This window comes from Kogia breviceps, chromosome 4 (assembly GCF_026419965.1).
Source record: "Kogia breviceps isolate mKogBre1 chromosome 4, mKogBre1 haplotype 1, whole genome shotgun sequence".
NCBI classification, from domain to species: Eukaryota; Metazoa; Chordata; class Mammalia; order Artiodactyla; family Physeteridae; genus Kogia; species Kogia breviceps.
In genome coordinates this window covers 62,330,116-62,352,950 of record NC_081313.1, presented here as the reverse complement: position 1 = coordinate 62,352,950, position 22,835 = coordinate 62,330,116, and the positions used below count along the sequence as shown (strand labels likewise).

At 41.1% G+C, this 22,835-nt stretch overlaps 1 protein-coding gene across 1 annotated transcript in view; it reads left to right on the top strand.

The window, feature by feature from the left end:
- Positions 1 to 4,182: 4,182 nt before the first annotated feature.
- Positions 4,183 to 22,835, top strand: part of ARSB (arylsulfatase B) — a 177,412-nt gene continuing 158,759 nt past the window's right edge. Inside the window, exon 1 of the mRNA XM_059061387.2 lies at positions 4,183 to 4,643. Coding sequence (XP_058917370.1) covers positions 4,332 to 4,643 — 312 coding nt within the window. The 5' untranslated portion in view covers positions 4,183 to 4,331. The remainder of the gene's footprint in view (positions 4,644 to 22,835) is intronic.

The window sequence follows — 22,835 nt, the reverse complement described above, 5'->3', positions numbered from 1 at the left end:
GAATAGAATAGAATAAAGAGCCCAGAAATAGACCCAAGTATATATGGAAATTAAGCGTATGATAAAGGTGGCATCTTATATCACTGGGGCAATGATGGACTTCTTTATTCTCTTTATGAGTGGAGGTGGGATAACTGAGTAACGACTTGGAAAAAGATAAACTTAGATCCCTATCTCACATCATACACAAAAATAAATGCCAATGGATCAGGGATTTAAATGTAAAAACTGAAACCATACAAGTACTAGAAAAAAAATGTGGGTGAATTTGACTTAAACATTAGTGTAAGGAAAGTCTAACTCAAATTCATATGCAATACAACAAGAAAATATTGATAAACTTGCCTACATAAAAAATAACTGGCATTTCAAATAACACTATAACAAAATATGTGACAGTTGAAAAACTGGGAGAAAATATTTGTGATATAAATCAAAAGAGGTGATATATCTAATATAGAAAGAACTCTCTTAAAACTGAGGGCAGGTCTTCCCTGGTGGCGCAGCGGTTGAGAGTCTGCCTGCCGATGCAGGGGACACGGGTTCGTGCCCCGGTCTGGGAAGATCCCACATGCCGCGGAGCAGCTGGGCCCGTGAGCCATGGCCGCTGAGCCTGCGCTCCGCAACTGGAGAGGCCACAACAGTGAGAGGCCTGCTTACCGCAAAAAAAAAAAAACAAAAAAAACAAAAAACAAAAACAAACAAACAAACAAAAAACTGAGGGGAAAATGACCAAAAACCCAATTGTCCCTTCAACATATGAAAAGATGTTTAACCTTACTCAGAATAAGAGAAATACAAAAAGAAAAACAAAAACTATACTGAGATACCATTTCTCTTATCAGATTGGCAAAAATTAAAAGCATAGTATTTTTTAATGGCTGGTGATAGTGAAAATTGATACAACCCATACACATATGGAAAAGGGGAAAATAGAATTGGAGGTGTTCACTATGAACTCATGGTTTTATATCTATACATATGTATCTATATAATATGTATGTGTATATATATATATAAATACTTAATGTATGTGTATATGTGTACACATATATCTAGTTTCCATCTTTTTAAAAATATTTATTTATTATTTATCTTTGGCTGTGTTGGGTCTTCATTGCTGCGTGTGAGCTTTCTCTAGTTGTGGTGAGTGGGGGCTACTCTGTTGCGGTGCGTGGGCTTCTCATTGCGGTGGCTTCTCTTGTTGCGGAGCATGGGCTCTGGGTGTGCAGGCTTCAGTAGTTGTGGCACGCAGGCTCAGTAGTTGTGCATCGCGGGCTCTAGAGTGCAGGCTCAGTAATTGTGGCGCACGGGCTTAGTTGCTCCTCGGCATGTGGGATCATCCCAGACCAGGGCTTGAACCCGTATCCCTTGCATTAGCAGGCGGATTCTTAAGCACTGTGCCACCAGGGAAGTCCTAGTTTCCATCTTTAGTGGGAGGTCCTAGAAGCAGTGACAGCCCAGTAACAGTGAGTACACCTATAGCACAGATCTTGGTTTCTGGAAGCCATCCTCCACTAAAAGGAATCAGGGTTCCTTGGAGAAATGGCTGATTCCAGGGTTAGGGAAGGAAAAGTACAAGATGAATCTAGACTATCTTGTTGTATCAAAAAGTAAGGGAGTACTCAAAGATTAAAGAGGACATGCCAAAAGGATACAAGAGCCAGACTGAAGAGGCTCCCACTGGCCAAATCAGAGGAAGTTGAGCACTGAAATAAAGTATTATAGCATACTGATTAAAATAATAATCTATGAGTTCAGAGTGATACAAATAAATAAATGGGGAAGAATGCAAAGTTCTTCCTTACAGTAGAAAGACAACTGATAAATTATAGAAAGAATGATAGAATTAGAAAATCACCATTTGGCAATCATCCTAATATTGATTAAAGCAAGAAGCATTCGTTTTAGCAAGTGCTAAAACCAATAAGCAGGGCTTCCCTGGTGGCGCAGTGGTTGAGAATCCGCCTGCCGTTGCAGGGGACGCGGGTTTGTGCCCCGGTCTGGGAGGATCCCACATGCCGCGGAGCGGCTGGGCCCGTGAGCCATGGCCGCTGAGCCTGTGCGTCCGGAGCCTGTGCTCCGCAACAGGAGAGGCCACAGCAGTGAGAGGACCGCGTACCCCAAAACAAACAAACAAACCAATAAGCAAAAGTTTTAGGAATGACAGAATACATACATATTCTCAGAATATCTCCCCATAAAATGATTAATTACAAGGGGAAAATAGTAACTTTACAGGGAGAAATGGTGGCCTTAACAAAGTTATCAAATCCTAAAGCAAATCAACATGTGCCTCAATATGAAGCATTGAGAAGACAACATCATTTTTGCAGTATTTCTGCTCAAACCCATAATCTGAATCTAATCATTAGGAAACAAGACTAACTCCATTTCAGAGATTTTACAATAACTAGCCAGTACTGCACATCATGGGTGTTCAATACATAGATTAAAAATAGAATTCGTTAGCTTTTTAATTAGCTGATGCGCACATTTCCAGAGCACTATTTGCATAAGCTTTTATTTGAAAATTCCGGACATGGGAAGGCTCAGTGAAAGTTTAGTAGTTTCTGGAGCAGTTGGTCAAAGGAGGAATTGTTCCTGCAGATTAGCAGCCATTGTTCCGGCAATTTGATTTCTATCAGGAAGCCTAGAGAGGAACAGTTACGGAGAGAGGGGCGTGCAAGTGCCACCGTGGAAAATTCTCAGCCCTATAAGATCTCCTACAGGGTCTTTAAATGGAATTTTCAACCCTTAACCTAATGAGAGTCAAACAGCGCTTCAAAATTTTTATTTTTACTTTAATGCTAAATTTAAAAATTTTTTCCTGTTAAATTTCATTGATTCCACCAGTGGTGAAAAGTGGATGTAACATAAACTAATCTACTTCATAAAAAGAAAAAAATAAATTCTATGTATGTAAGAGGGAAATCCCACATATTAAAGAATAATTTTCAAAAAAAGATAAAATCGTGACCCTAATACATATATAAAAATGAACACGTTAAAGATTTTATTTAACATTAATGAGAAAACGGGTAAGGTGTTAACACCAGTTCAAAGGACAATCCAAGGACCAGATCAGGAATATTAAATAAATGTGTAAGTGGAGGCAAAACTTTTTTCCGGCGGTGGTGAGGATGCCACTCCACTGGATAGAATTCATTTGCATTTGTATAAACAAGAATTAGTTTCCATTGCTACCGGTTATCTACAGCCTATAAAGTTGTAAAACGATTCCCATGGAATCAGATGCAGATAACTTGAAAGGATGCTGTGCAAAATTTCTTTCCCTACAACTGTTAACAGTTATTGTGTATCTCCAGACACAGAGTAGGCAGTCTTGATGACAATGGGAATATACTGGTCATAAAGCTAACTTCAATTCAATGAGCCTGTGGCTAAGGGAATTTTTCCTTCCATCCACAGGTTATTTCAGGCAAATTAGATACTATACTTCTTTGGTTCACTCCTTGATTCTGGGAGAGCCAGCTCTTAAAGGGCTCATGAACCGGACAAACTAATAAGCTACTCAATGGCCACACAGCACGCCAATCAAGAGCCAGGGCAGCCTAAGTAAAACTGCACCTTCAAAAGGGCACCGTGCAGTCGGAGTGTGTATTTGACCCCTTTTTGCTAGTGGGGAGGAAATGGTTTCACAGGCGTACGCTATTCTTAAATGAATCGGAAACATCACCCAGACCTCTGCCTCATCATCGTCTCCCCACCTGCACGAGGCTGGGTTCTTTTGATAGAAATAATTCTGCTAGAAATGATTCTTTCACGACCTTTAAAACCTCGTAGCTCAAGATCTGGAGTCGGAACTGGGTTTGGGTTAGGCCCAACCAACTACAAGCTTGTTTATTCTGGAAAAAAAAAGAAAAAAGAAAAAAGGCAATAATTGTGATTCCTAGCTGCCAGGGTTGCTCCGAGATTTAAAGAGATGAGGGCTGTGAAATATGCTTTGTAAGCTGTGAAGAGTTAGTACAAAGAACAAATCTGCTCCTCTTTTACGATGCCACGAGGCAAAGCTCTTTCGGTGGAAAGGTAAGAGATCTTAGCTCCTATCAAGCATCAACGGAGTTTCCACGGAGCACGGCAGCAAGGGCTGCCCGAGTTCTTCTCCGCTGGCTCCTCCCCCACCACACGGCCCCGGCTCGGGTCAGAGGCGGCGGAGGCTCCGGCGCCGGGCCTCTCCTGCCCGCGGCCTGCTGGGGGTGAAATCCCGTGCCGGGGCGTGGCAGGGCCCGGCCGCCCAGTTCCTGATTCTATAAGCGGGGCCCGGGGCCCGGGGACGCCACAGGAGCGGGCACCGCGGGCGGCGCAGGATGGGCCCGCGCAGCGCGGCGAGCCTGCCCCGAGGCCCTGGGCCGCGGAGGCCGCTCCTCCCCGCCGTCCTTCCGCTGCTCCTGCTGCTGCTGCCGCCGCCGCCGGGTTCAGGCGCCGGGACCGGCCGGCCGCCCCACCTCGTCTTCGTGCTGGCGGACGACCTGGGCTGGAACGACGTGGGCTTCCACGGCTCGGAAATCCGCACGCCGCACCTGGACGCGCTGGCGGCCGCCGGGGTGCTGCTAGACAACTACTACACGCAGCCGCTGTGCACGCCGTCGCGGAGCCAGCTGCTCACCGGCCGCTACCAGGTACGCAGCGCCCCCGGCGGCCCGGCCGGCCCGCGAGCCTCTTAGAAGTGGGCCCCGAGCCCTGAGCGGGTGCCGGTCAGCCGGGATTGGTTCCCCGAACCGGGTCCCAAAGAGGCGGCTTCTGGCCCTAGCAGAGCTGTCCTCGCTTCTCTCAGGCCCGCAGCCCGCGGCGGCCTCTGCGCATGCCTGGCTCTAGGGCGCCGCTCTTCCCCCAGCGCCCCACCTCTCCGGGTGGTGTTGCTGTCTTCCGTTTTCAAAAGGTCGGGGTGAAGGGGTTTCTGGGCAATGCCAGTTGCGGGGCACTGCGAGTCAGTAGGCTGAAGGTCCGAATGGGCTTTGCCGAGCGGTCTTGAAGTGGGAGGATGGAGAGCGAGCAGGCGGAGCACCCAGGAGTGAAGCAGAGAGAGATGGGGAGCCAGGAAAGCTGGGTGAGGAGGAGCGTTAAAACGAAGGAGATCCCGCAGTGGGTGCGCTTTTGGTTTCTGTAAACCCAGCGGTCATAGGTTAGGACTGCCCTACCAAAGATTTATTTTTCCAACTTCTCAGCAGCCCTGGAATGAAAACCAAGTTGATTTTTCTTGGGCTGCTGACTTTCCCTTCAGATGTAACCTGTATTGAACGCCTCTGAGCATCTTCATTATCTCTTTTAAAACTCTGTAGTTAACAGAGTAAAGTATATTTGTAGGGATCACGCATATATTAGATAACGAAGAATATCAAGAACATTTGCATGGTGCTTTACTGTTTTTAAAGTTAATTCTTGAAACAACCTGTGAGGTAGCTGTTATTTTTAATCCCCTTTTACACATTAGGCAGTAAACCTGTAGAGGTTCAAGGACATGTTAAGAATTATTAACTGAAAAAAGTGCACAATGTAAGAGTTGTGAATTAAATTTTATTTGGAGCAAAATGAGGGCTATAGCCTGGGAGATAGCATTTCAGATAGCTCTCAGACACTGCTCCAAAGAGGTAGGGGGGAAGGTCAGGTTACATATGATTTTAGTGAAGGTGGTGCGTGCAGTCAAGTACACGTTTTGGTGGAGGCTTGCTGCTAGTCACGAGGAGCAGGTGTCACTGTTAATGATTTTAGTGCTTTTCTAGATATGAGGAGATGCAAGAATTGGGCTCAAAATGTTCTCCTGAAAATATCTAACTATCTGAAGACCTCTTCTGCCAGTTTTTCCCAGAGCATAGAGTGCCTCATTCCTGATCTCCACCCTGAACTCCTTCCAGGGTGTGTTGAAGGTCAGCGGCTGCAGTGGCCAGTGACTTAGTCCTTGTAGAGACAGATGGCAAGTTCCAGTTTTTAGTTGGCAGTATCACACAGCTAGAAAGTGGTAAAACTGGGTTTTGTGCCTTTCCTGCATCCACTAGTCATCTCAGGCCTCTAAAATTGGACTCTTTTTTTTTCTTAATTTGAATAAGATTGACATTTTGTGATTATGACCATGTTAAATATACAATAAACAGGTAGTGTTTGTATGCACTGTTTATTCAACAGCCATACTTTGGGCCCTTACTGTGAAAGTCACAGGGATGTGCCTGAACCTTGCCCTCCCAAATCTGTGTTCATGTAGCCTTTCAGATCAACCCTAGCCTCATGTTGTCCTGAGACCAAGGGAAGGGAGGGTTCACTTGCAATAAAGATTTGCACAGTGGTCTGAAGACTTTTAGAAACAGAAATGATAGAGTTTTACTACGGACTGAAAAGTAAGTCAAGGTTTGCAGTGGAGGTAAAGGATGGTTCCCTTCACCATCAGCCCTAAGTACTTTCCACAATTCTAACTGGCTGCTACTTGGAATCAGGAATCTCTGCTCTGATACAAATGTCACACTGGACACTTTGTAGGAGTAAAAGAGCATCTGAATAAAGAAGGGAAAGGAGGGAAGACAGGGTCTGCCCAAATGGTTCTGCATTTGATCTGAAGTAAGAGAACTGAACTCAAATTGCAGAAGAATGGGAGGGCCATTCATTTCTCCAACTTCTTCCCTTCCAACAGTCTTGAACAGGAAAGCAAATACCACACTTAAAAAACTTGTTCAGACTGCTTTTGCCTCCAAACATCCTCCCTGATCAGTCACCAACATTCCATCTTGGGAAGAAACAAAACAAAACAAAAAACCGAGTATTTAGAGTACCCTGAGGTTAAGAAGTGAAGGAAAGGTGGAGGCTGCTTATCCAAAAGCATTTAGAGGCCAATCAGTGTAGCAAGCTAGCCTCCCCAAATATTTTCCTTGGCTTTTCTCCCCTGTTTTATTCTGTTTGAGTTCAAGAGACGTAATTAGAAATTATCTTTGGTTAGCAAGCATCCTCTTTTAAAAGAGTCAGTATTTCTGGGAGCCAAGGAGCCTCACTGGCCTCAGGTACTATATTCTGGTACCATTCTAGGCATTTTACATGTATTAGTTAATTTAACACAGCAACCCGATGAAGTAGGTACTACTATTATCATCCCTATTTGATAACAAAGAAACTGAGGAAGGGGTTAAGAAACTTGCCCAGGGTCACAGGGCTGGTAAGTTGTGGATCAGGATTTGAACCAGGCAGTAGCTCTATAACCACTACACTACATTGCCTACTCAGAATTATTAAAAACATCATCACAAGAGCTGCTTCAGATTTACTAACTAATCTCTCTTATTTTTTGACATATAGGTCATTCCTAAACATCTCAGTGAAAAAAATTAACCCATTAGATTTCAAGTTAGGAATTCCTTATGTTAAATGTAAAGTGAAAATGGGGAGAGAGTTTCATTTCAAAATGAGTCATGTGTTGTGCATAATTTTAGACAATAAAATGAGGAAATTTGTTGACTATTTCAAAATTAGGTACTTGAAAGAACTGCTTAATAGTCATATCTGTGAACCTAACAATCATGCTTTAATAGAGGTGCCACCTTCCTTAATCATCTAACTTTAGATTAGAAAGGCACTAAGTGATAAACAAGTTTTGACTGATTGAACTTTGTATTCCCAATAAATGCTGAATTTTAGGTTTTTAGCTTATAAGAGTATTTAGTGAAGAGGACCAGTTAAGAGTTGTAAGATGTGGGTTTCAGTCTTTGCCATGTCAGCCTTCAGACTCTGACCTCGAAGGACATCATTTTCCACGTCTGTAAAATACGGGAGTTGGGCTGAACTCTAAGGCTCTTTCTAGCTGTAAATTTTTTTGACTCTATGGCTCCTGTGTCCACTAGAGTAAGCTTCTAACTTGGCAAAAGCACATCATTTACCCACTATCTCCATCTACTGGTAGAAAGAGAGATTAATCTTGCCCAACACTGCCTTACAAGTTGCAGGAGCTGTTTGCTGCGCGGCTAGGAACTTGTTTAAAAAGGAACGTGAATTCAACCTTTTATATTGAGACATTTAATTGTTCCGAATCCTCACATTTGAACCTTTTAAAACTTGCATACTTTGGTGAAAATTTCATAGAGTTTAGATGGAGGGGAGAGGGAGATTGATCAGCAGATGAGCTAAGTAGTTACTGGTAATCCAGGAACTAAAATTCAGGTCTCCATATACTTAAGTTAGTTTTCTTCCCACAGCCTTCCCACAGACTCATTCATTCACTATTTTTAAAATCTTTTATAAAATCTATATTTTATTTACATTTTGAATAGGAAATCCATTCACATGGTTTAAAAACTCAAAAGTTTCAAAAAAATCTCTCCCTATACACAGGTGTGCGCGCACACACACACAAACACACATTCTGTTCCTTAGGCATCCAGTTACCTATCTTTGGAGGCAAACAACACTATGTAAATTGTATATATCCTTCCAAAAGTATTTTATGCATATACAAGCAAATATATATGTAGATATTCCTCCCTCTCCTTTGATATGAATGGTAGCATACTCTTTTTTTGGGGGGGTTCTTTTTTATTTCATTTTCATTGATATGTAATTGACATACAGCACTGTGTAAGTTTAAGGTGTACAGCATAATGACTTGATGAACATGCACCATGAAATGATTACCACAATAAGTATAGTGAACATCCATCATCTCATAAAAAAGAAAAGAAACAAATTTTTCCTGTGATGAGAACACTTAGGGTTCACTCTTTTAACAATTCTCATATATAACATGCAGCAGTGTTAATTGTATTTATCATGTTGTACATTACTTCCTTAGTATTTATTTATCTTATAACTGGAAGTTTGTACCTTCTGACTACCTTCATCCAATCTATCCTCCCCGCCACCTCTGCTAACCACAAGTCTGATCTCTATTTCTGTGTATGTTTGTTTGTTGGAGTATAACTGACCTATAACACTATATTAGTTCCTAGTATACGGCATAGTGATTCCCTATTTCTACAAATTCCAAAATGATCAGAATGGTAGCATACTCTTCATAATGTTTTGTACCTCATTTTTTTAACTTAACATTTGAAATAATTTCATATTGTTACATAAAGAGTATCCTCATTATTTTTTATGGCTGTATAATATTTTGTTAGATGGATATATCATAATTTATTTTTTTTAATTTAATTTTTTTTTTTTTGGTACATGGGCCTCTCACTGTTGTGGCCTCTCCCGTTGTGGAGCACAGGCTCTGGACGCACTGGCTCAGTGGCCATGGCTCACGGGCCCAGCCGCTCCGCAGCATGTGGGATCTTCCCGGACCGGGGCACGAACCCGTGTCCCCTGCATTGGCAGGCGGACCCTCAACCACTGCGCCACCAGGGAAGCCCCATAATTTATTTAACTAGTCACATAATGATGGACATGCAGGTTGTTTCCAGCCTTTTGATATATCAGAGAATGCTGAAGTCAATACCTTGTACTTATGTCATTTTGCACATGTTTGAATATATATCTGTAGGGTAAATTCTTAGAAAAGGAATTTTCTGGGTTTAAGTGTAGAGGCATTTGTAATTTTGATAAATATTGCAAAATTGTACTTCAGTAGGTTGTAGCAATCTACATTCTTACCAGCAATATATGATATACTTATTTCCCTATATAAGTATTTTTAAGTTATATTTCACATGCCATAAGATTAATCATTTTAAATATATAAGTCATTGGTTTTTCATATATCCAGAAGGTAGTGCAACTATCACCACTGTCTAGTTTCAGAACATTTCTATCACCCCAGATGAAACCCATTAGCAGTTCCTCCCCATTCTTCTCTTGCCCTAGTTCCTGGCAGCCACTGATCTACTTTCTATCTCTATGGATTTGCCTGTTCTGGACATTTCATATAAAATGGACTCATACAATAAATGTCTTTTCATCCATGTTGTAATATGTATTATTCCTTTTCATGGCTGAATAATATCCCATTGTGTGAATATACCAACATTTTACTTATCGGTTCATCAGTTGATGGACATTGGATTGTTCTACTTTTTGTCTATTATGAATAATGCCACTGTGAACATCCATGTAGAAGTTTTGTATGAACATATATATTTTTTTCTGTTTTCTAGGGTATATACTTAGGAGTAGAATGCTAGATAATATGGCAACTCTATGTTTAACTTTTTGAGGGACTGCCAAACTGTTTCCATAGCAGCTGTGCCATTTTACATTCCCACCAACAATGTATGTGGGTTCTAATTTCCCCACCTCCTTGCCAGAACTTTGTATATTCTGGATACTAAACCCTTTTCAGATATATGATTTGTGAGTATTTTTACCCTTATGTTTATCCTATGCCAGTACTACATTGTCTCTGTTAGGACAGAGTTAGGACAGTTGTGTAAGAGTACAAACTTGCAACAGATAGCAAATGAGACTTAGAGATCTAATGCACAGCATAGTGAATACAGACAAAAATATTGTATTATAACCATTGAACTTGCTAGGAAACTGGAACTTAATGATTCCAACCTGTAAAAGAAAGTATAATTATATAATATGATAGAAGTTCTAATTATCACTACAATGGCAATCCTATCATAATGTATAAATGTATCAAATTAACATGTGGTATACCTTAAATTTATACAATGTTTTATGTCAAATATATTTTAAAAAAAACCACACACATCCTAAGCCAGGGATTGTGAGTTCGTGTCCCACCTGGGGTACCAAAAAAATAAAAAGTAAAAAACACATATAATAAAGATGTTTATAAGAGTGGGAGAATAAATAAAAATCCTTCAGCTTTTCTAATAGAATTTGTATACCCCTTTTAGTTCAAACAAAAGACTTGAAAATACTGAATTTCCTTATTCTTACAAATTGACTTTATTCAGCACAAAATGTTCATTACACCTCTGCACTCCTAGTTCACATTTTAAGCGTGGTTGTCTGTTCTCAGGTCCGGCTTCTCCATGAGATTGCCTCACTTGTCTCTGACCTGGAGAAGCACCTGGTGTTGAGCAAGTCAATGAATGGATGTGCTAAGTGCTTTAACACCTGTGCGTTTCCTGAAAGAGCTCACTGTCTTAACTGCTTAGGGTTGACAGGTCATTTCTAGCGCCCTGGCTTCCTTTTTAAGAATTAAGAAATTAAAAAGGTGAAAGGGTAACAAAACTCGTAGGCCTTAGTAGAAACACTTCCTTCTGGGAAAAAAAAGAGTAAAGTAACTTTGGTCTTCACCTGGGAACATTCTTACCTTGGGACCTGAGGGGGCCACTCCACCAGAAGTCTGAAACCGTGGCAGAGGATAGAAACAATGAAAGATGATGCCGAGGTTTCATTCTTAAGGGACCCACGCCACATTTCTCTTAATCACATTGATAAATGGACAAGACACTTTCACGCCTTTTCACTCACACCTGAAGCAGAACCTTGAACAGGAAATCTAGGAAAGAGGCTGTGCGGGAGCATTGTGGGTAATTTTTGACTTTTGCTTCAAGTTTGCTTAAAGAATGTGAGCAGGGAAAACCCACGGCTGCAGGCAGAATAGGGCATTGCATACTGTGGCGTGAAAGAGGAAGCAGTTCTGCCTGGGGTTGCCCTCACCTCCCTGCTGCTTTTTCTCATTGCCTTCAGTATCCTGCCTGCCCATTCTTTATCAGCCCTCCAAGTGCTTGCCTCTCAGTGTCTCTTGTCCCTGGTTACCTCTCCCTGGCCTCTAAGATTAGAAGTGGGGCAAAGAGGAGTCAAGAGTTGAAAGAAAGGGGCGAGTCTTGGGGAAAGATGTAGTCATACGACTTCCTGGCAAAGGCATCCAAAGAGTGAGTGATAAGAGGAACATGTAGTCCAGAGGCCATAGGTGCCTCCAAAGATAAAGAACTTGCTAGTCTTTATTCCTGTGCTCATTTAAGAGGAGAAGTAAAGGATGCATCAGCTCCATACTGATAAACAAGATGGCCACCTGCTAAAACACATCAGGGTTTTAATGCAAAGAGCCCTGGGGATGACTTGCTCTGATGAGTCTTCTGTTTTGCTGAAGCCAGGTGTCCTTCCTAAGCCTAGCCAGAGCCCAGGAGCATTTTCCCAAAATGGAAGGGGCAGCTGGAGGCCTTCATCTTAGTCTTTAGTGTCTTAGTGTTGAAGATACTAAAAAAAAAAAAAAAAAAAAAAAAAAAATCTGATTTTTACCTTTTTACTTCCCAAGTAACTGGAAAGGAGGAAATAAGTTTGGGGTTGAGTGGAATATGACCCATCATTGACTTATGGGGTTTTTTGGTTGATTGACATTTGAGGTTTGTTATTCCAGGAATCACTTTGAGCATAAGCTGTTACTGTCTGGTAACTGTTTTTGTTCCCTTAAGCATATCACTTTTCTAAAAAGTCTTTTTCCTCCATATTTTCCTTCCTTTTCATTTTGGGCTTTTGGTTGGATTTATAATTTAAACAGAGGAAGGCACTAAAGCAGTTTTTGCCTTATTTATTCCTTTTACAAACAACATCCCTTTGTGGTTTAGTCACATTTATACTCTGCTAATCAACACCAAAATAAATAGACCTTTAAAACTGTTAGTGATACCAGCCAGTTCTACAGCCTGAGTTCTGAAAGACCAGGCCAGATGGCAAAGCCAGGCCCCTAACACACGTAATGTGTGTTCTGTAGCTCTTGGCTTCAGCAGCATGGGCAGCTGACGGCTTTTTAGAAGGCTTAGGGGGAAGGGAGCAGATTCTCCACTATCCATTTGTTCTTTGGGGCATCTTCAGGAATAAACCCTAAGGTGGCCTGAGTGGTACTTGACCATGGTTAAAACCTGTAGTGTTCTGTCCCAGGCCCAGGCTGGCAGTTCCGAACTCCTGGCCAGCCACCAGCATGTTCTGTGATTGTGTTCTGGTCATGAAGCTTCCCTCTAGGCTCTCTGGTGTATAAAGTGGAATAGTAGAGCTGCCTGTTTTTCTGGTTTTTCAAGTATTGCAGGAGGAGGTATTGCGCAAATACATGGTTGCAATGAGTTCATCTTGCGCAGGTCAGACTGACAGGATAGAATCTTCCTCTGTTCACCTGGATGTTGTCTCAACACTATTGAGGTTTGGAGAGAAATAGCATCCATTGCCACGTATGTAGCAGTGGGTCACTTGGCCCCTGGGAGAGTTTATTGTAAGTGTAGCTGAAATAAAAAGGTTCTGTTGTGGGATCCATCCTCCTCGTCCCCCTTCCAGGAGAGTGGTTTTTTCTTTTATGCTCATGAGACCACTCTGATAGTGTATTCCAGGTCTACAGGGGACAGAATAACTTACAGGATCAAATAAATCTTTACATGCAACAAACCATGTAAACAAGGATTTCTCATCAGTTATCTCATAGAAAGAACTCAGAGATAAGCCAGGTCCTTTACTGAATTTGTAGACCCTTTGCCTTTGTGGAGGGAATCCTTGACAGTCAAGTAAAATCTTAGGAGAAGCTGTTTTTCAAAGATTTGGTTTAGTGAGGAAGAGATAGCTACACGTGGAAGAAAGAGAGTAGCCCCTTTGGACTTTCATATATTATCTATAGGACCTCTCCATTCAATGCCTACTCTCCAAACACTGAAGGTGGGTGTTAAAATGAAAGTGTTTTAGATGCTGTTGGGTTGCCCAAGTGACGCTTATTTTTTCTTTTGATTCTTCTTGGTGCTTTGTTATCATTCTTTCCCATGAAGCATGGTGTGGCTCTCCAGTTCTGTGCTAAACTCAAGTGCTGGGTTGGAAGCAGCTCTGCATTTGCCTGTTTACTGCTTCTCTACACACTACAGTTTCCTTATTTCAAACAGTGTTTGAACAGACCAAAAACATGTTTTTGGCCATCATCCAGACTTTGGCTTCCCCTCCCCCAGTAATGCCATAAAAATGTTCTGTCGAATAAATTCTCAGGAACTGAAAAGAATGTTCCCTACTCTGTATGATTGCAGGTAATAGAGGCAGGCTTCAGCTGACTACCTGGTGTGGTGCCCATGTGGCCTCAGAAAAGTGAATCACACAGCATCCTTTGGCAGTGCATTAGAGTGATCGGAGACCATTCTCTGCATGTGATGGATGAGCTTTCCATTTAAAGAAATTTGCATATAACGTTTATTTCCACCTGGTCTTTTGAACTCCATAAAATATTATCCTTCTTTATCCTCTGCTATTGCCAATTAGTATATATTATGAAGTTTTTGAACCCAGGATTAATTTTCTATCAAGGAAACTTCTAGCGTTAACCGTGGACAGAATCCTTCTATTATCTGAGAGATGTGTGTGTGTGTGTGTGTGTGTGTGTGTGTGTATGTTTAGAGAGCAATGTTTCCCTTTCCCAGCCTGGGTATTGTAACATCCTTATTATTCAGGATCCCAGCTGGAAAAAGATGGCACATTCAAATTAGGATAATTTAGGGAGGGTTTATTTGCAAAGGGACTATTTGAAAAGGTATGAATGTGGTGGGGAAACACAAGGCATAGTGTATAACCCACTGGAGCTGTTACTACCCCTAGACCAGGGGGAAGAAAGGAAAGAGGAGTGACCAGAACCTAGAAACAGAGTCCTGTAAAGAAGGCCACCTTTGGGATGGCCTGTAGGATACAGACAGTCTGGCAGCTCAGTGCCACTCACCTCTTCCCTCCTTCCAATCCCAGTCTGGGCTCCCCATTGGCTGAACCCAGTCAGAACCAGAAGGTGCAGGAGCCCTTTGATTTAGCCCCAGTAGGTCAACTTCCCAGGCTGGAGAGAGGACAGAAGGCAGATTGGGGATTTGGAGGGCAAATGAAGGGCATCTAGCATATATCCCAATGAAAGTGTCCAATTATTTCTGCAAGGTATAAAAATCTAAATAGAAAAATTAAACTCATTTTTAAACAGCTTTATTGAGGTATAATTGACATGCAATAAACTATGCGTATTTCAAGTATACAATTTGATAAGTTTTGATATGTATATGCCTGTGAAGCCGTTACCATATAATCAAGATAGCGAACATATTATCACCTTCAAAATAAACCCACTTTAATTTAACATTTAAGATATTCCACATTGTTCTTTTAGGAGGGCATGGAAAGGTATCATGAAATCAAGCAACAGCAGGGACAATTCCAAAGGTATTGGCTCTGGACAGACACACAAAAAAATGAAATTCAAGACAATGTCAAAGCTTATGAGAAAACTATTTAATAGTAAGTAGCTTATAATAAATTAAAAATAAAAGATGGTGAGTTTGAAGGGTTTTTGTTTTGTTTTTGTGTTTACTTTGTATCTGTTTATTGCCATGAATTTAAAACAAAACGAGGCAAAAATCTGTCTGGTTTGAGTAGTCAGTATTTGAATCTGAGAAAATCAGTGATAAATCAGTATGTAATAGCACCAGCAGAACTATAGATTAGAACCAGCATACATGTCATTTGATGTTCATATGTACCACATCCCACTCCAGGGGGCAGGCCCAGGCTTAGGTGCATTTTCTGTATAGTGCCACCCCATCTCCTCAAGAAAGTGTATTGAGATGTAGGTGAGAGGGCATGATGTGTTATTGATGACAATGCTTACAGTATTACCATGACAGTTGCTGAGTGTTTAGTGTATGGTTAGTGAAAGAGCTGGGATGGGATTTAATTTTCTGAGCTTTGGGCTACTATGCTTTAAATTATAAAAGCAAGTAAATCATTTGCAAACACATTTTTTCTTTTTACCATTTATTAATAATTGCTTGCTGCCCACCTGCCAGCTGATGGAGGTGCCAGAGAGTCATGGCGGGGTTGAGAACTGGCACTGTCAACCTTTGGTGTCCCCAGAGTCCCATTTATTCTAGGGAAATCAGGAGTGCCCAGTGAGTGCTAGGGAAAGCTGGTGTCGGTGAAGAATTAAATGTGAGACTCCACCCCACTTCCTAGAGAAGAGCATCTCCCTGTCTAAGCAAGGACAAGGGATTGGGGCCGGGGGAGAGGGGTAACATTGTAGGGAAGGGAGTGTTTGGGTAGGCAATGAGGGAAGCCACCAAGGACCCCCCTTGTGCACCAGCAGTGGGTGCAGTATCATCCCTCAGCACTGGAGCTGTGACAAGGGCCACGCTGGTTTCCATGTGGCCTTCAAACTTACCTAGCAAGTTCAGGGCCTTTGCATTCTTATTCCTTATGCCTAGATGGCCCTGCCTCAAATTTTTGCAAGGCTCTCTCTTACTCTCTTATTTTATTCAGATTTCTGCTCAAGTATCTCCTCCTCAAAGAAGCTTTCTTTTGCCATCCTCTCTAAAGAGTCACCTGTCACTATCTCCCTATTTTCCTCATAACAATGATCACTGTCAGACATAACGTCCTTCTCAAACTTTTTGGTTTTAGGACCTCTGTACATGCTTAAAAATTGAAGGCCCCTTAGAGCTTACGTTTGTGTGGTTATATCTTTCAAAATTTACTATGTCAGAAATTAAAATAGAAATTTTAAACTATTTTTATTCTTGAAAAATAGCAATAATAATTCCATTACATATTAATGTAAATAACTTGGGGAAAATAACTGTATTTTCCAAAACAAGAGAATTACACAACAAGAATGACATTGTTTTATATTTTTAAAATTTAATTATTTTTATACAGCAGGTTCTTATTAGTTATCTATTTTATGCACATCAGTGTATACATGTCAAACCCAATGTCCCAATTCATCACACCCCCCACACCCTGCTTTCCCCCCTTGGTGTCCATATGTTTGTTCTCTACATCTGTGTCTCTATTTCTGCCTTGCAAACTGGTTCATCTGTACCATTTTTCTAGGTTCCACATATATGTGGCAATATACGATATTTGTTTTTCTCTTTCTGACGTACTTCACTCTTACTTCACAGTCTCTAGGTCCATCCACATCTCTATAAATGACCCAATTTCATTCCTTTTTATGGCTGAGTAATATTCCATTGTATATATGTACCACATCTTCTTTATCCATTCATCTGTCAGTGGGCACTTAGGTTGCTTCCATGTACTGGCTATTGTAAATAGTGCTGCAATGAACATTGGGGTACATGTGTCTTTTTGAATTATGGTTTTCTCTGGGTATATGTCCAGTAGTGGGATTGTTGGGTCAAATGGTAATTCTATTTTTAGGTTTTTTTGGGGTTTTTTTTTGCGGTATGCGGGCCTCTCACTGTTGTGGTCTCTCCCGTTGCGGAGCACAGGCTCCGGACGCACAGGCTCAGTGGCCATGGCTCACAGGCCCAGCTGCTCTGCGGCATGTGGTATCTTCCTGGACCAGGGCACAAACCCGTGTCCCCTGCATCGGCAAGCAGACTCTCAACCACTGCGCCACCAGGGAAGCCCTAGTTTTAGTTTTTTAAGGACCCTCCATACTGTTCTCCATAGTGGCTGTATCAATTTACATTCCCAGCAGCAGTGCAAGAGGGTTCCCTTTTCTCCACACTGTCCCCAGCATTTGTTGTTTGTGGATTTTCTGATGATGCTCATTCTAACCAGTATGAGGTGATACCTCACTGTAGTTTTGATGTGCATTTCTCTAATAATTAGTGACGTTGAGCAGCTTTTCATATGCCTCTTGGCCATCTGTATGTCTTCTTTGGAGAGATGTCTGTTTAGGTCTTCTGCCCATTTTTTGATCGGGCTGTTTGTTTTTTTAATTGAGCTGCATGAGCTGTTTATATATTTTGGAGATTAATCCTTTCTCCATTGATTTGTTTGCAAATAATTTCTCCCATTTTGAGGGCTGTCTTTTCATCTTGTTTACAGTTCCCTTTGCTGTGCAAAAGCTTTTAAGTTTCATTAGGTCCCATTTGTTTATTTTTATTTTTATTTCCATTACTGTAGGAGGTGGGTCCAAAAAGATCTTACTGTGATTTATGTCAAAGAGTGTTTTTCCTATGTTTTCCTCTAAGGGTTTTATAGTGTCCAGTCTTACATTTAGGTCTTTAATCCACTTTGAGTTTATTTTTGTGTATGGTGTTAGGGAGTGTTCTAATTTCATTCTTTTAGATGTAGCTGTCCAGTTTTCCCAGCACCACTTACTGAAGAGGCTGTCTTCTCCATTGTATATCCTTGCCTCCTTTGTCATAGATTAGTTGACCATAGGTACGTGGGTTTATCTCTGGGCTTTCTGTACTGTTCCATTGTTCTATATTTCTGTTTTTATGCCAGTACCATATTGTCTTGATTACTGTAGCTTTGTAATATAGTCTGAAGTCAGGGAGTCTGATTCCTCCAGCTCCGTTTTTTCCCCTCAAGACTGCTTTGGCTATTCGGGGTCTTTTGTGTCTCCATACAAATTTTAAGATTTTTTGTTCTAATTCTATAAAAAAAATGCCATTGGTGATTTGATAGGGATTGCAGTGAATCTGTATATTGCTTTGGGTAGTATAGTCATTTTCACAATATTGACTCTTCCAATCCAAAAACATGGTATTTCTCTTCATCTGTTTGTGTCATCTTTGATTTCTTTCATCAGTGTCTTATACTTTTCTGAGTACAGGTCTTTTACCTCCTTAGGTAAGTTTATTCCTAGGTATTTTATACTTTTTGTGGCAGTGGTGAATGGGATTGTTTCCTTAATTTGTCTTTCTGATCTTTTGTTGTTAGTGTATAGTAATGGAAGAGATTTCTGTGCATTAATTTTGTATCCTGCAACTTTACCAAATTCATTGATTAGCTCTAGTAATTTTCTCGTGGCATCTTTAGGATTATCTATGTATAGTATCAAGTCATCTGGAAACAGTGACAGTTTTACTTCTTCTTTTCCAATTTGTATTCCTTTTCTTTCCTTTTCTTCTCTGATTGCTGTGGCTAGGACTTCCAAAACTATGTTAAATAATAGTGGCGAGAGTGGACATCCTTGTCTTGTTCCTGATCTTCAAGGAAATGCTTTCAGTTTTCACCATTGAGAATGATGTTTGCTGTGGGTTTGTCATATATGGCCTTTATTATGTTGAGGTAGGTTCTCTCTATGCCCACCTTCTGGAGAGTTTTTATCATAAATAGGTGTTGAATTTTGTCAAAAGCTTTTTCTGCATCTATTGAGATGATCGTATGGTTTTTAGTCTTCAATTTGTTAATATGGTGTATCACACTGATTGATTTGCATGTATTGAAGAACCTTTGCATCCCTGGGATAAATCCCACTTAATCATGGTGTATGATCCTTTCAGTGCATTATTGGATTCTGTTTGCTAGTACTCTTGAGGATTTTTGTATCTATATTCATAAGTGATATTGATCTGTAATTTTCTCTTTTTGTAGTATCTTTGTCTGGTTTTGGAATCAGGGTGATGGTCGCCTCACGGAATGAGTTTGGGAGTGTTCCTTCCTCTTCAATTTTTTGGAAGACTTTGAGAAGGATGGGTGTTAGCTCTTCTCTAAACGTTTGATAGAATTCACCTGTGAAGCCATCTGGTCCTGGACTTTTGTGTTGGAAGATTTTTAATCACAGTTTCAATTTCATTACTTGCGATTGGTCTGTTCATGTTTTCTATTTCTTCCTGGTTCAGTCTCAGAACGTTGTGTTTTTCTAAGAATTTGTCCATTTCTTCCAGGTTGTCCATTTTATTGGCCTAGAGTTGCTTGTAGTAGTCTCTTAGGATGCTTTGTATTTCTGCGGTGTCTGTTGTAACCTCTCCTTTTTCATTTCTAATTTTATTGATTTGAGTCCTCTCCCTGTTTTTCTTGTTGAGTCTGGCTAAAGGTTTACCGATTTTGTTTATCTTTTCAAAGAACCAGCTTTTAGTTTTATTGATCTTTACTGTTGTTTTCTTTGTTTCTATCTCATTTATTTCTGCTCTGATCTTTATGATTTCTTTCCTTCTGCTAACTTTGGGTTTTGTTTGGTCTTCTTTCTCTACTTCCTTTATCTGTAAGGTTGGATTGTTTATTGGAGATTTTTCTTGTTTATTGAGGTAGGATTGTATTGCTCGAGATTTCCCTCTTAGAACTGCTTTTGCTGCATCCCATAAGTTTTGGATCATCGTGTTTTCATTGTCATTTGTCTCTAGGTATTTTTTTATTTCCTCAGCCATCTCTTGGTTATTTAGTAACGTATTGTTTAGCCTCCATGTGTTTGTGTTTTTTTACGGTTTTTACCCTGTAATTGATTTCTAATCTTATAACGTTGTGGTCAGAAAAGATGCTTGATACGATTTCAGTTTTCTTAAATTTACCGAGGCTTCATTTGTGACCCAAGCTGTGATCTATCCTGGAGAATGTTCCATGTGCACTTGAGAAGAAAGTGTAATCGGCCGTTTTTGGATGGAATGTCCTATAAATGTCAATTAATCTACCTGGTCTGTTGTGTCATTTAAAGCTTTTGTTTCCTTATTAATATTCTGTTTGGATTATCTGTCCATTGGTGTAAGTGACGTGTTAAAAAGTCCCCGCACTATTATTGTGTTATTGTCTATATCCTTTTTTTTTTTTTTTTTTTTTTTGCGGTACGCGGGCCTCTCACTGCTGTGGTCTCTCCCGTTGCGGAGCACAGGCTCCGGACGCGCAGCCTCAGCGGCCTGTATATGGCTCATGGACCTAGCCACTCCACGGCATGTGGGATCTTCCCGGACTGGGGCACGAACCCGTGTCCCCTGTATTGGCAGGCGGACTCTCAACCACTGCGCCACCAGGGAAGCCCGATTTCCTCTTTTATAGCTGTTAGAATTTGCCTTATGTATTGAGGTGCTCCTGTGTTGGGTGCATATATATTTATAATTGTTATATCTTCTTCTTGGATTGATCTCTTGATCATTGTGTAGTGTCCTTCCTTGTCTCTTGTAACATTCTTTATTTTAAAGTCTATTTAATCTGAAATGAGTATTGCTACTCTAGCTTTCTTTTGATTTACATTTGCATGGATTATCTTTTTCCATCCCCTCACTTTCAGTCTGTATGTGTCCCTAGGTCTGAAGTGGGTCTCTTGTAGACAGCATATATATGGCTTTTGTTTTTGTATCCATTCAGCGAGTCTTTGTCTTTTTGTTGGAACATTTAATCCATTCACATTTAAAGTAATTATCAATTTGTATGTTCCTATTACCATTTTCATAATTGTTTGGGATTTGTTTTTGTTGGTCCTTTTCTTCTTTTGTGTTTCCCACTTAGAGAGGTTCCTTTAGCATTTGTTGTAGAGCTGGTTTGGTGGTGCTGAATTCTCTTAGCCCTTGCTTGTCTGTAAAGCTTTTGATTTCTCCATCAAATCTGAATGAGATCCTTGCCAGGTAGAGTAATCTTGGTTGTATGTTCTTCCCTTTCATCACTTTTAACATATCGTGCCACTCCCTTCTGGCTTGTAGCATTTCTGCTGAGAAATCAGCTGTTAACCATATGGGATTCCCTTGTATGTTATTTGTCATTTTTCCCTTGTTGATTTCAATAATTTTTCTTTGTCTTTAATTCTTGTCAATTGGATTACTATGTGTCTTGGTGTGTTTCTCCTTGGATTTATCCTGCCTGGGACTCTGTGCTTTCTGGGCTTGGGTGGCTATTTCCTTTCACATGTTAGGGAAGTTTTTGACTATAATCTCTTCAAATATTTTCTTGGGTGCTTTCTCTCTCTCTTCTCCTTGTGGGACCCCTATAATGCAAATGTTGGTATGTTTAATGTTTTCCCAGAGGTCTCTTAGGCTGTCTTCATTTCTTTTCATTCTTTTTTCATTATTCTGTTCTGCGGCAGTGAATTCCACCATTCTTTCTTCCAGGCCATTTATCCATTCTTCTGCATCAGTCATTCTGCTGTTGATTCCTTCTAGTTTATTTTTCATTTCAGTTATTATATTGTTCATCTCTGCTTGTTTGTTCTTTAATTCTTCTAGGTGTTTGTTCTTTAAGTCTTCTAGGTCTTTCTTAAATATTTCTTCCATCTTCTTGATCTTTGCCTCCAGGCTTTTGCTGAGGTCCTGGATAATCGTCACTGTCATTATTCTGAATTCTTTTTCTGGAAGGTTGCCTATCTCCACTTCATTTTGTTGTTTTTCTGGGGTTTTATCTTGTTCCTTCATCTGATACATAGTCCTCTACCTTTTCATTTTGTCTATCTTTCTGTGAATGTGTTTTTCATTCTACAGGCTGCAGGATGGTAGTTTTTCTTGCTTCTGCTGTCTGCCCCTTGGTGGATAAGGCTATCTAAGAGGCTTTTGTAAGCTTCCTGATGGGAGGGACTGGTGGTGGGCAGAGCTGGCTGTTGCTCTGGTGGGCAGAGCTCAGTAAAACTTTAGTCCGCTTGTCTGCTGATGGGTGGGGCTGAGTTCCCTCCCTGATGGTTGTTTGGCCTGAGGCGACCCAGCACTGGAGGCTACAAGCTCTTTGGTGGGGCTAATGGTGGACCCTGGGAGGGCTCACGCCAAGGGATACTTCCCAGAACTTTTGCTGCCACTGTCTTTGTCCCTGTGGTGAGCCACAGCCACCTCCCGCCTTTGCAGGAGACCCTCCAACACTAGCAGGTAGGTCTGGTTCAGTCTTCTATGAGGGTCACTGCTCCTTCCCTCTGGGACCTGATACACACACTACTTTGCTTGTGCCCTCCACGACTGGAGTCTCTGTTTCCCCCAGTCCTGTTGAAGTCCTGCAATGAAATCCCACTAGCCTTCAAATTCCAGTTTTCTGGGAATTCCTCCTCCCATTGCCAGACTCCCATGTTGGGAAGCCTGACGTGGGGCTCAGAACCTTCACTCCAGTGGGTCATCTTCTGTGGTATAATTATTCTCCAATTTGTCACCCATCCAGCGGTTATAGAATTTGATTTTATTGTGATTGCACTCCTCCTACCATCTCATTGCGGCTTCTCCTCTGTCTTTGGATGTGGGATATCTCTTTTGGTCAGTTCCATTGTCTTCCTGTCAATGTTTGTTCATCAGTTAGTTGTGATTCCGGTGCTCTCTCAACAGGGAGTG